The sequence below is a fragment of the Betta splendens genome, chromosome 4 (assembly GCF_900634795.4).
Source record: "Betta splendens chromosome 4, fBetSpl5.4, whole genome shotgun sequence".
Lineage (NCBI taxonomy): Eukaryota > Metazoa > Chordata > Actinopteri > Anabantiformes > Osphronemidae > Betta > Betta splendens.
This window is the reverse complement of record NC_040884.2, coordinates 5,978,659-5,990,059: the sequence shown is the minus strand read 5'-3', so window position 1 is coordinate 5,990,059 and position 11,401 is coordinate 5,978,659. Positions and strand designations below refer to the sequence as shown.

Genomic DNA, 11,401 nt, shown 5'->3' with positions numbered 1-11,401 from the left:
CATACATTCAGTTTTTTTAATTCATTTTCTGTTCTTTAACGCCTGCTGTTTATCACACTGTCTGGCTCATCTGGTTTTCATATGTGGATAATTGCTGTCATATTCGATGGTGAACTGCCTTCCAAATTTGCACACATTTCACATAATAATAAGTTTAATTATTACATGTCTGCATCAGGTTCATACCTCATGCAGGTTCTGGTGCTGAAGACCTGGAAAGCGATGTAGGCAGTAACAGGACAGGTGTGCGAGAAACCAACCAGAGCTGCACTCTGCAGATCAAACTGCAGCATGTGAAGCACAAACCTGAGGAACATGATGAACCTGCACAGAAACAGAGTTTTAGGTGGTTGGAATTTTCTTTACAAACACTATTGCTTAGTTTTGTGTTGTGTTATAAAGGAGATTGACACACACACTTTAGCTTTGTCTACATGTGATGCTTTACCAGGTAATTGTGATTAGGATTAATTAATTAATTAAGTGAATTGAATCACTATTTTGGCCCACCTGCCACCCACAGTGCAGTTGTGACATTCTGCCTGGGCAACAGAACACCTGGTTACACCTGAATTAAAATATTAAAGACTAAACTATGACCATAAAGCACTGGGAAACTCAAGCCAGAGGTCAAAGCTTGACCAGGTTCTCTCCCTTCCTGAGAGACAGGAAGGGAGCTCAATTTGAGCTCAATTACATGATGCTGTGTCGCCCTCTAGTGACCAAATGCGATCAATACCGCCACCTCGTCCTCACTTATCCTCACCATCAGCCCTCCTGAGTTTCTCTAACGCAAACGCCAAATCAAAATGATCATTCAATAAATGTGTCACCCTAGAAATAACCCTGTCCTCCACTTCACCACCCAAGAAATTGTCCATTTCTCAAAAAAAAGGATTCCCCAAAACTGGCTCCTATATTGTGTCGTTTCTCTGCTGTGCTACAAATGACAGGTGAGTCAAAGCTTTGCCCTAGGCCTCCACCATCTCCACAATCAATAAATGCTTGTCTGTGTGCTCTCAACATGAAAAATGTTTACATAAACGTATTAAAATGAGACAAAAGTACTGGTTTAATTGGTCTCATACACATATTAAGAGGGGTGAAATAATTTTCAGAGCAGAGAGGAAAACACCGCTAAAAATCCAAAAGAAACTCGAAAATTAGACTAGAATTTCAAGTTTTTTTTTTAAAAAACATGATTGGGGATATTCTTGATCCATACTGGTTCATACTCCAGCATACTAGGTGGCGAGAATGCAACTTATCGTTAGACGATACCCCTCAATAAAAAACAAGAAGAAGAAGTCCGGAAGTACGGGCGTCCTCTGGAAATATTAACTATTAACGCACCGCATTGACCTGCTGTGTCCTCCAACAGTCGTGATTTGACAGCTGATCGACAGGAGCTTTAAAATCATGGTTTTCGAGGAGAAGAGGGCAATGCACGGAGAACCCGACGATGTGAGTGGATTTTGTATAGATGGACTGATTAGTTAATGCTAGGAGCCTTTGGTTATTTTAGCTATCCTAGCTAACAAGCTAACATAACACGGCTAACTACAGCTCAGCTACATCATCGCCTAGCTTACAGTATATTAGCGGTAGCTAACGCGTGACTGTTTATAAAGACCGCTAGCGCTAATTAATTCATTCGCTGTGTAACTTCTACCTAACCGTTAACCAGCAAGTGTCATGCATCTCTGTTTCAGGAGGAGGAAGATGAGGAAGAAGAGGAAATGGTGGTATGTTTACAGAATTATACGTGTTATGCTCACATTACGCGGTGGCCACTGTTCATATTGCTTTATTTAACATAAAGCACATATTTTACATGTGCAACAATTGTCTTCAAGCAGGAATACAAATGAATTATAGACTAGATAGAGTGGTAAGAATAACGAATAGATTTCATTGAATGAAATCCTGTACGAGATGAGTCATTGTTTTGAAAGAGACGCCCGACAGGGCGAAATCTGCTGGTGAAATGCCAGACATGGGGGTTGAAACTGTAATAACTATAATTTAGTTATAAAGCTATGAATAGAGATTAATTTTCTAAAAACAATTGAGAGAAAATAAAACAAGTCTTCAGTTGTGGGACTGGGTTGTGCTTTTGTTGCTACACATTAGCACTGTTTGCCATCTTGCCCTAACTGAAACAACAAAAAACTGAACAGGACAGGCTCAAAGCAAAGATATGTCGTTTTGAATTTGTTTTGGTTCTAAAATTACCTTCTGAGGGAGTTTAGGAGGGTTTTTGTGTAATTGAAACATGATGCATCACAAAACCTGAGGCATGATTAGGGGGTTAGCTTAGTTTCTCACACGGATGTGAATCAACATATAAATGTGATGATGTGCATGTTATGTTTCAGGATCCTCTTGAAACAGTGCGACAGAAATGTGAAGAGATAGAGCACTGTGTTCACACTCGAGAGCTGCTGGAGCAGTGTGAGACGAGGGTTGGCTCCAGGTCTTCGACAACAGAGGATTGCACTGAGGAGCTCTTTGACTTTTTGCATGCTCGGGACCACTGTGTAAGTTTGTCAGTAGTAAACTCAAGTCGAGGCAAATAAAGTAAAGTAAATAATTTATATTAACAAAAATAAATTCTTCATATACTGGTAGATGTGGTTTAGAAATTATACATATTGGCTATGATACAAACCTAAATTTATAAAATATAGAAACTTTACAGCTTTCGTGGTATTTTTAATATCATGGCAGGGTTTCCCACAATTCTTCTTATTCACTCCTCTAGGTTAGCACAAGCTCGCTTCACTGTTGGTATACCAATTTACTATATATAAAATAACACAATAATGATATTGCTTGCTGTACGTTTGCCCTACCTTGAATTGTTTTCACAGATTGGGTATGTCTTCTCTGCAGGTGGCGCACAAACTGTTCCATTCAGTCAAATAAAGTCTTTCATGGTTGCTGCACCTCTGACAGTTGACATTCTTCAAATATTACATTATCAGAAGAACGCAGTTCCCACGCAGTAAACCCAGATGTGCATCTGGTATATGTTGTAACTTTAAATGTGTACTACTATCTATCTGTTCATGTGAAATCCAGTATTTAACAAGGGTCAGCATTTTAATAAAGTGTATGACTTTTGAAAACCTTCAAAACTGTGTCACATTTTATTGCATTGCTCTAATAAGAATGTCAAAACCATGCTTCACTGAACTGTAGAGAATCACTTGTTTGTCAGGATCATCATCATTTGATCAGGTAGACAAAGTAGTAAAATGGACTGGATGTTCATTAAATATAACCCAGCAGCGCACAATCAAGTTAAACGAAGAAAGACTTAAGCCTTGAGTAATTGTTGACTTTAATCAATTGTTGGTAAGGTGAGCATCATACTATTTTCACTGGTCAGACAGGTATAGAAAGTAGTAAACAGGACTGGATGGTCTATACTGCAATAAAGTGCAGGAAAAGACATTCGAGAAAAGTGATGTTTTTATTTTATACAGTGTATATACTGTTTTATGTTGGTATTATTGGACGTTTTCTTTTCATCTTATTCTGAACCTTAAGAACGTGGGAGTGAGTCATGAAAGATGCATTGCAGTTTGTTCAGAAAACAGTGCTCGACATAACTTCCAACCTCCTCAACTTTCCCGCTGTAGTTCCTGTTTACATGGTGACAGTAAAGGATGAAGAAGAGCTTTATAAGGGTGTGTATCACGATCGCTGGGACAAACTCTATAAACAAGTAATTAACAGCCCTGATACAGCTGATGCAGCTCTGAGATCATCATTTTAATGTGATTACATCTGGCACTGCCTTTGCTGGAAATCAAGTGAAAAAACACTTTCTTTACTCAGACCACCTGCTACACTTAAACTGACCCCAGTTTCAGGCCATTGCACGAGAGTCACTCTTACAATTGTAATTTTACACTTGGTCAGTAGGTGGATGTAAAACATTGCAGTGGCTCTGGCTGTGATGACTGATTGGATTATGTTTCTATGCCCTCTGTGTCTGGAGGTGAGGGTCTGTCTGTGGCTGTGAAGTTTTAGCAGCTTCACAAAGGAGGTGGAACAACTCATGAAATCATCATCATTAAGTTATAAAGTCTGTAGAGTGTAGGTAAGCAATAACCAAAAGTCAGTAAGTAGACGATGCCTGAGACAGCGTTGATGATCATGGTGATCATAATAACAGTAAATGGATTGACAAAACTAAAACTAAGCTGTGTGTATTTTAGCTTCACCTTATTGAAGAAGACCTGGAATACACTGAAAGATAAAGTTAGATATTATGTTATTACGATTGACTGTACCCTTAATTTTCTCTTCAAATTGAATATTTAAGCTTGCTTAGTATGCTACTAAAGCCAAATATGGGAGATTCATTACCTCTTGAAATTAAAAGTAATGCTTAGTATAGTAAATGAATTTGCCATGTAGCGTTTAGCAAGGCTCTTGGAAAAGTAGAAGTAACAAGACGTCTGATGTGCTCTCATCTTACAAGGAGTTGTATATATCTACCGTAGTTATCTCACTGATGCACATGCAGGGTATACACATTGAGGGAGTGGACCCTCGAAGGGTTCTTAGTCATTATAGTCGAGTGGATCCGCCTTTGGCTATTCCTTGGTCAAATAAACCGTAACTACAGTTTCACTGCGCGATTAATGGGATTACTACGGTAACATTCTTGCAATCTCTGAGGCGCCTCACAGCAAGAGAAGAAGAAAATACGTCTCTTTCATGACGTCATGACGCTTCGACCTCCGAGGAGGACCGGTGGCTTGGTCTGTGTCTGGCAGAAGGAGCCGTCAGCTGTGGAGGATATCGACTTACGGTTCTGTTCAATATAAACACCGAGAAAAGCAAAAGCCGCGGATCCTCTGCGACACGACGGGAGATGGACAACAGTAAACGGACTGTGGTCGTGACAGGTTTGCGTTGATTTCCTGCTGTGGTTCGTTGTCGCGTCCGTGTGTGTGAAGCGAGCTGCGGGGGTAAAGTGGACGAAAAGTTGTGGAGATAACAGTTGTTGTGTCGTTAATGGCGTCAGGTCGTTACAGCGTCTGTCCGCTGCAGTTTAGCCTCTTCCTGCGAGCTTTCGCTCTGAGGTTTCAAACTACCACCTTGTTATATCCACGTATTTTCTTTCCACTTCCACTTTAGTCCTCTGTGTTTTCTCTTTTGGGGCCTTGACAATTTTTGTATCAGTTTTTGGCAGTTTTGGTTATTTGTGTTTTGTCCTCTTTTTGGGGATAAAATGAAATTCACCTGTGGACATTTTTATTTCAAGCTGTGAGGTCTGCGTTGTCTGAATGATAAAACACTGAACACATTAGCTTTCCATGGCTAGCGGAGTGGTTTGGTATCAAACTGCTATTATTATTTGCAGATTTAACGTTTTTTGTCTGTATTATAGACAACGCAACAGAAAAGTTCAGAGATAAGGCAAAGTTAACGTCACATAAGATGTGAAGACATAATAAGTTCGAAATTTAAACTTCTACTCTCATACTTAAATGCTTTATAGTGTGGGTTCATCCACCGCCATAAAGTTACAGTTTTTGCCTACTTGTCTTCTCTAGTTAAATAAATCAAGTGATAAAATGTTAACATTAGAACTGATGAATGGCCGTTGGGAGCCTTGATTTATTTCTAATTCTTACAGCATATGGAAGCTCAGCACTAGCTCTATTTCTCCATACGATGACGTTATTCAATGTTGCAACTCATTGCACGTGTCATTTGAGAGAGATATGATTTTGGGGACGCACAATATACAGTCTTCCACATCAAACCTCATCAGTTACAACACTTGGTGTTTTCAGACACAAAGGGGAGCACAAGCTCACAGTCCCAGCTGAGGCGAGATGTGGAGAATGCCTGGGAACAGCACCTTCACAATAGCAGGCTGGCTGGCAGCTGCCGGCCCCTTACTCTGCTCCTTTTCAGCAGCCTGTCAGACAGACTGATCCCCCCCCTCCACCCAACCCCAAGGGACCCACTGACCTTAGGAAGGGTGGTGGAGGGGGATCAGTTATAGATCCCTGTAAAAACAAGTCTGCTGCTGTGATTATTTGTAGGTCATGAGGAGCAAAAAATGAAATAGTATTTAAATAATAGCTGCATTTTGCTTTCTGCATCAATCTGTTGTGAAATATGAGTTGATCAAAGACACAAATGGCATTATTCCTCTCTAATAAAACAGCACAATCCCTGGTGTCTTTATTGAACACACCCATTAAACATACAGAGTGATGGTGTAAAAAGTCATAGCAACAGTGTTGCTACGAACCCTGTTTTTCAGCAGTTACCTCAAGCAGAAGCTTTCCTGTAGCTGTACATTTAATCAAATCATTCTGGAGAGATCTTGGTCTTAAGATGTTTGATGGCTTGAAAAAGAAATTCACTTTCCCTTCATTATGACAATCTGGACACAGAACTGACATCATGACTGCTCATGATGTATGCTGTACAGCATATTAGGCATAATGCTTTCTTGTTGGTGTGTGGTTCACATCTTATGTCACACACAGCTCTGAATCTCCTTCACAGCCAGTTCTACCAACACGCACAAGACACTTTCCCAGTAGTGTTGTTGTGGCATGGTGGTCTCTGGAAAACTTGGCTGTGCTTTGTTTGGACAACATGGCTTCTGTGATGTTAACAAATGTTTGCTAACTTCAACGCATCTTTTAATTCTTTATCTGCTACTATTTTAAAGCATTGCATTGTGTCGATCATGTGTCTTCTGAGATCCCCTTTTTGCAAATCATCATCATTAACTAATGATGTTTGTGAATATTACACTGGCCCTGTTACTTTTTTATATATAGTCAAGGTAGGTCTGAATAAAAGCTACATTTCATTGACTGGGCTCCATGTGCTACAACCTGACCCCAGCTGACATTTAGTGACCTCAGATGCCTGGTGTTCCCATTACTTGGGTGTATTCAACAAAGACAAGAAAGACAACAACTGTCTTATTAGCTTAGAAATATTATGTATTTGTATGTATTATAAGATCAACATAATTGTTTTGTAGATGTCTCTATTGGGTGTGTCCAGTAAAGACATGAATGATAAACAGGAAATTGTTTTGCATTGCTATTATTTTTTACTGCAGCTATAAATAGTAAGGTTATTTCATGAGAGGAGCTGGTATTGCAGCGACGAAGCATTAAATCTAGAATAGAGTCTGAGTGATCTAATCAGGATTCAGTTTTATTTCTGTTTCTGAATATGTCTTAAATCACTGATTACTGAAAAACATTATGTGTTTCAGGTTTTGGGCCATTTGGAGAGCACAAGGTCAACGCCAGCTGGGTAGCAGTACAGGTACAGTGTAATTTCCCTTCTGTCTAGATTCGGACAAACAAGTCTAATTGGCTTCACATCGGTTCTGGTAAAAGATTCTTTCCTTCTCATGCCAGTGATGCTCTGATAAGTTTCTTCCTGGCTTTACACCATGCAGCACTGTGTTGCTGCCTCCTTGTCCTGGCAGGGTAACTACTTGTGGGGGATGATGGTGGTGGTTGTCAGGGTGTCTAGACGGACTTGATAAGGATATTAAAGGCACACAAAAGGCCCCTTTGTGGCGAGGTCACAGACATGGTCGAACAAGGCCTTTTCAATACCAGTGGGGGTCAGTGTCCAGGGCTATTTGTCCTGAGGGGAGGCTGGGGGAGGTGTTGGGCTGTGAATTTGACACACATTTGTCTCACTTGTACGGAAGGTTGTATCCTTTGTGATAATTTTATGTATGAACATGATTTGGCATTGTCTTTTTATTTTTTTTACAATGTTATACTTTTTGTTACTGTTTAAATATAAATAATACCAATTATTTCAACAGTATGACTTCTATTTTGTTGTCATGTAATAGCTGATAGAATTGCTATGTGTGGCAGTTTAGGGTCAAGAAACAGAAGTATGTTTGATTCAAACTCAAAGATTGAACGGTATTTTCTCTTGGTCAGTGATAATAGACAATTGACATTTAAAATCATATTTTAGTTTCCGTTGTTTTCACAATGCTTTAGTTTTATCAGCGTGTGTAGATTTTTAATCAGTTTTGGGGACATTATGGAAACCTCTTTTCACATTCCCTGGATAACATTATGCATTTATTTGTTCCACCAGGAGCTGAAGAAGCTTGGACTGGGAAATGAAGTGGACCTACATGTGCATGAGGTTCCTGTAGAGTACCAGAAAGTCCAGAGTTTGGTTCCTTCGCTATGGAAGCAGTACCATCCACAGGTAATGGGACCACTGTCATGTCTGCTTTAGCTCTGTGTTAGGAGATCATTTTGAATTGTGATACAGTAAAAGCACAGTGATTGTGCCGTGTTTTCACTATTTCACTCTGTCTCCTCTGTTTACTAGTTGGTAGTCCACGTTGGCGTCTCGGGCATGGCCACCACTGTCACGCTGGAGAAGTGTGGCAAAAATCACGGCTACGAGGGTCTGGACATTAGTGGCTTCTCTCCTGATTCACAGTGTTGCATCGTAGGAGGCCCAGATTGCATCGACTCTGGTATTGACATGGAATTAGTCTGCAAGAGAGTGACCACTTCGGGTTTAGGAGTAACTGTGTCTGTTTCCAAAGACGCTGGAAGGTAATTGTCTTTCCACACACAATAACTGATCTACACTGAACATACACTCTTATTCTACTTTTTGCTTAGTTTAGAGAAGGGATGTGGTGTTGCATTAAAACAATCCTCTTTTAGTGCATTTCTGAGTGTAATGAATACAGAACATTAATTTTAGCACTTGTGCCTAATAAACTAGCGCCTGTGTGTATCAGTGGTAACTAGAATTGTTCCGCTATAGTAACCGTATCACGACTCTGTTATCTGAAACCCTCTTGGCCTTCCTCCCTGACAGGTATCTGTGTGACTTCACCTACTACACATCTCTGTACCTGAGCCACGGTCGCTCTGCCTTCATCCACGTGCCTCCTCTTGGAAAGCCTTACAGCGGTGAAGACCTGGGTCGTGCGCTGAAGGCCATCATCCAGGAGATGCTGGACCTTCTTGACCAGGCCGAGGAGAAGATCCACTGCCAGCAACACTTCCACTAAGTGACCTCCCGATGCCAACCAGCCTCTCCAGCCCTCACCACACAAGAGAAATTGCACTTAACCACAAGTAGCCAAACCTTTTTTTATGTTGTCTATTCTTAGACAAAATGAAACTGCATGCATGTTTTGCTTTTTGTTATGCTAGACCTGATTCACTAATATTTTAATTCCTCCTGATTGTGAGAATATAAAATGGGAATTTGAACGTAGCCCTTGGTTATTTTTTCCCTGCATCTCATAGGTTCTGCTGCTCATATCTGTCCGTGCAGTCCAGCCGCAATGCAAATTTACAGAAAATGTAGCATTTTGACAAGCTTAAACCCCAAATCGTGGCTCCCATTGTTGCACCTTATCGGGTTAGGGTTATTCAATTAGTTATGGAAGTCACACATGGGGAAGTTGTTAAAGCTACTCTACATTTTTAAATTTCAACGTTTCACACTAAAACAACATTTTAAGTTCAATGTTTTAACAAGTGTCTATGATGGTTAATGTATGTGATACATTATGGTTTTAGTAGAAATGTTTAGCACTGAACTGTGTTTGCTCGTCTGATTTTCCTGCAGATATTATTTGTAGCTGCTCTAAAGCCTTAACTCTCCTGTTTCACATTTGATGTTGAATTATTTCTTGAATCCTTTTGTTCTTCATAAGAAGTTGTAAGTTTGCCTTCTTTTACAAAGGTTATTGAAATCTGGGAACGGGTTGGTCCAGCTCATATCCCGCAACCCTCTCCACCCCCCAATTCTCACAGAAATACCTAGTTGATGAAATTTTTAAGGCGTTTGACGTTATGTATGTTGAACTGTGTAGAAAAATCCAATTTTTGAAACTTGATTTAACATTAGGGCTAAATTTCAGTTTTCCCCGTGCAGCTCTAACTGGCCTTCCTTGATTACATGTTTCACCGTCACTGAATCAAACCTAGTTACTTATTACACCTGAAAATTGAAGTAGATTTTTTTTTCTGTGAGAACAGGGATGGAGTTTTATTTCTGTAGCACTTTCCTTTTGCCTCTCTATCATTTAATGTGGAATTTTCCAACAATGTGAAAGCTACTAATTTTTATTTCCTGTCTTTTTAAATTTAAACTTTCCACACTTACTTGCCTTTAACCTTTCCCTTTAATTACCACAGATTTGCTTCTTTACCTGAGCTTTCATCTTTATCCTGTTTAAACAAAATTCAGCAGATTCCTTCACAGCATGTGATTCGTGTCATCACCAGGTGAAACTTTATGACTTGTTTTATTGGAGTTTCTTTTGTTTTATTGTGAGCCAAATCTTTATATTATACAACACAGCTACTTTTAAAAAAAGGCTTAGAAATGATAGCATGGAATTGTGAACTTAATGATTTCCACAACAGTGAGTCGTGGATACTGTTTTAAAACCTTGTAGCTAGTCTAAACTAACTGAATATTGTTTATAGCATTGCAGCAATAATCTTGAGACCTTTTCTTAAGATTAGTTTAAGTTTATTGTAATTCACACCTCAGCTTTGCAAGTTGCCATTTGTGTATTTGAGTAAGTTGTCAATCTTTTTAGCTGTGTGTCATTTCAATCACTGTTTTCAGTAAGTTTCATATCCTGGAGAACTGAGGCGTGAGTTACCACCTTCTCAGACCTAGATTTAATTTTAGCCTTTGTTTTTTTGACTTACATTGTTAACACGTGGTTTAAAAATCTTAGTGGCGAACAGGTTTTAGATCCGTTTTTAGGTGCTGACATATTACTGTGTCTTTGTGTTGAGTTGTGGAGGAGCTGCCCCGTGTATGGTCTGCTTACTAAAGCGAAAGCCTCAAGTTTACATATGAGGTGACCTGTGACCCCGACTTTCTCCTGTGCCTTGCTGTTGTTAATGTGTGGTATGAGAAGACCTTACAAATTTCTAGAGGGCCTGATCAAAGATATTACTGATGCTGTCCTGTCAGATGTGTGGCTACCTCAAAATAATTTTTTTAATTATCTCAGTTTGTGCTCTGTTGTACAATAACATTATGGCTCTGATTTCATGTAAATCCTGTGTTTAACTATATCCTACGTTTTTGTCATTAACAAAGCACTATTACGATCTGTAATCTCTGCTTTGTTAAAGAAAATGCTTTGAAATTACGAGAAATAAAGGACTACCGACAATGTATTCGTGTTGTTATGCCAAATACAGAACATGCTTCAGTAAATCAGAGATCTGCTCCTTTAGGCAAACTAAAAGTCACGAAAGCAGAAAATAAAAACACCCCCGAGCAGAGCTGTGCGGTGCAGTTTGACAAACACGCACCGTGAAGTAGGGTCAGAGTGAGAGCTCCTCGCATCAAAGATATG

General features: G+C 39.6%; 2 protein-coding genes across 3 annotated transcripts; both read left to right on the top strand.

Annotated features, from left to right (window-relative positions):
* Positions 1–1,305: 1,305 nt before the first annotated feature.
* On the top strand, positions 1,306–3,140 carry LOC114854677 (cytochrome b-c1 complex subunit 6, mitochondrial-like). 2 transcript variants are annotated; one of them, XM_041070648.2, is made up of 4 exons: positions 1,306–1,464; positions 1,713–1,745; positions 2,379–2,540; positions 2,765–2,948. In XM_041070648.2, exons 1-4 carry the CDS (start codon positions 1,420–1,422, stop codon positions 2,816–2,818), a joined length of 294 nt encoding a protein of 97 aa, XP_040926582.1. In that variant the 5' UTR covers positions 1,306–1,419; the 3' UTR covers positions 2,819–2,948. The 2 variants fall into 2 exon arrangements, with proteins under 2 accessions (XP_040926582.1, XP_029005124.1); XM_029149291.3 differs by having other exon boundaries at positions 1,307–1,464; positions 2,896–3,140.
* Positions 3,141–4,735: 1,595 nt separating this feature from the next.
* On the top strand, positions 4,736–11,217 carry pgpep1 (pyroglutamyl-peptidase I). The gene is made up of 5 exons (XM_029146638.3): positions 4,736–4,925; positions 7,277–7,329; positions 8,134–8,250; positions 8,377–8,609; positions 8,881–11,217. Exons 1-5 carry the CDS (start codon positions 4,892–4,894, stop codon positions 9,074–9,076), a joined length of 633 nt encoding a protein of 210 aa, XP_029002471.1. The 5' UTR covers positions 4,736–4,891; the 3' UTR covers positions 9,077–11,217.
* Positions 11,218–11,401: the final 184 nt, after the last annotated feature.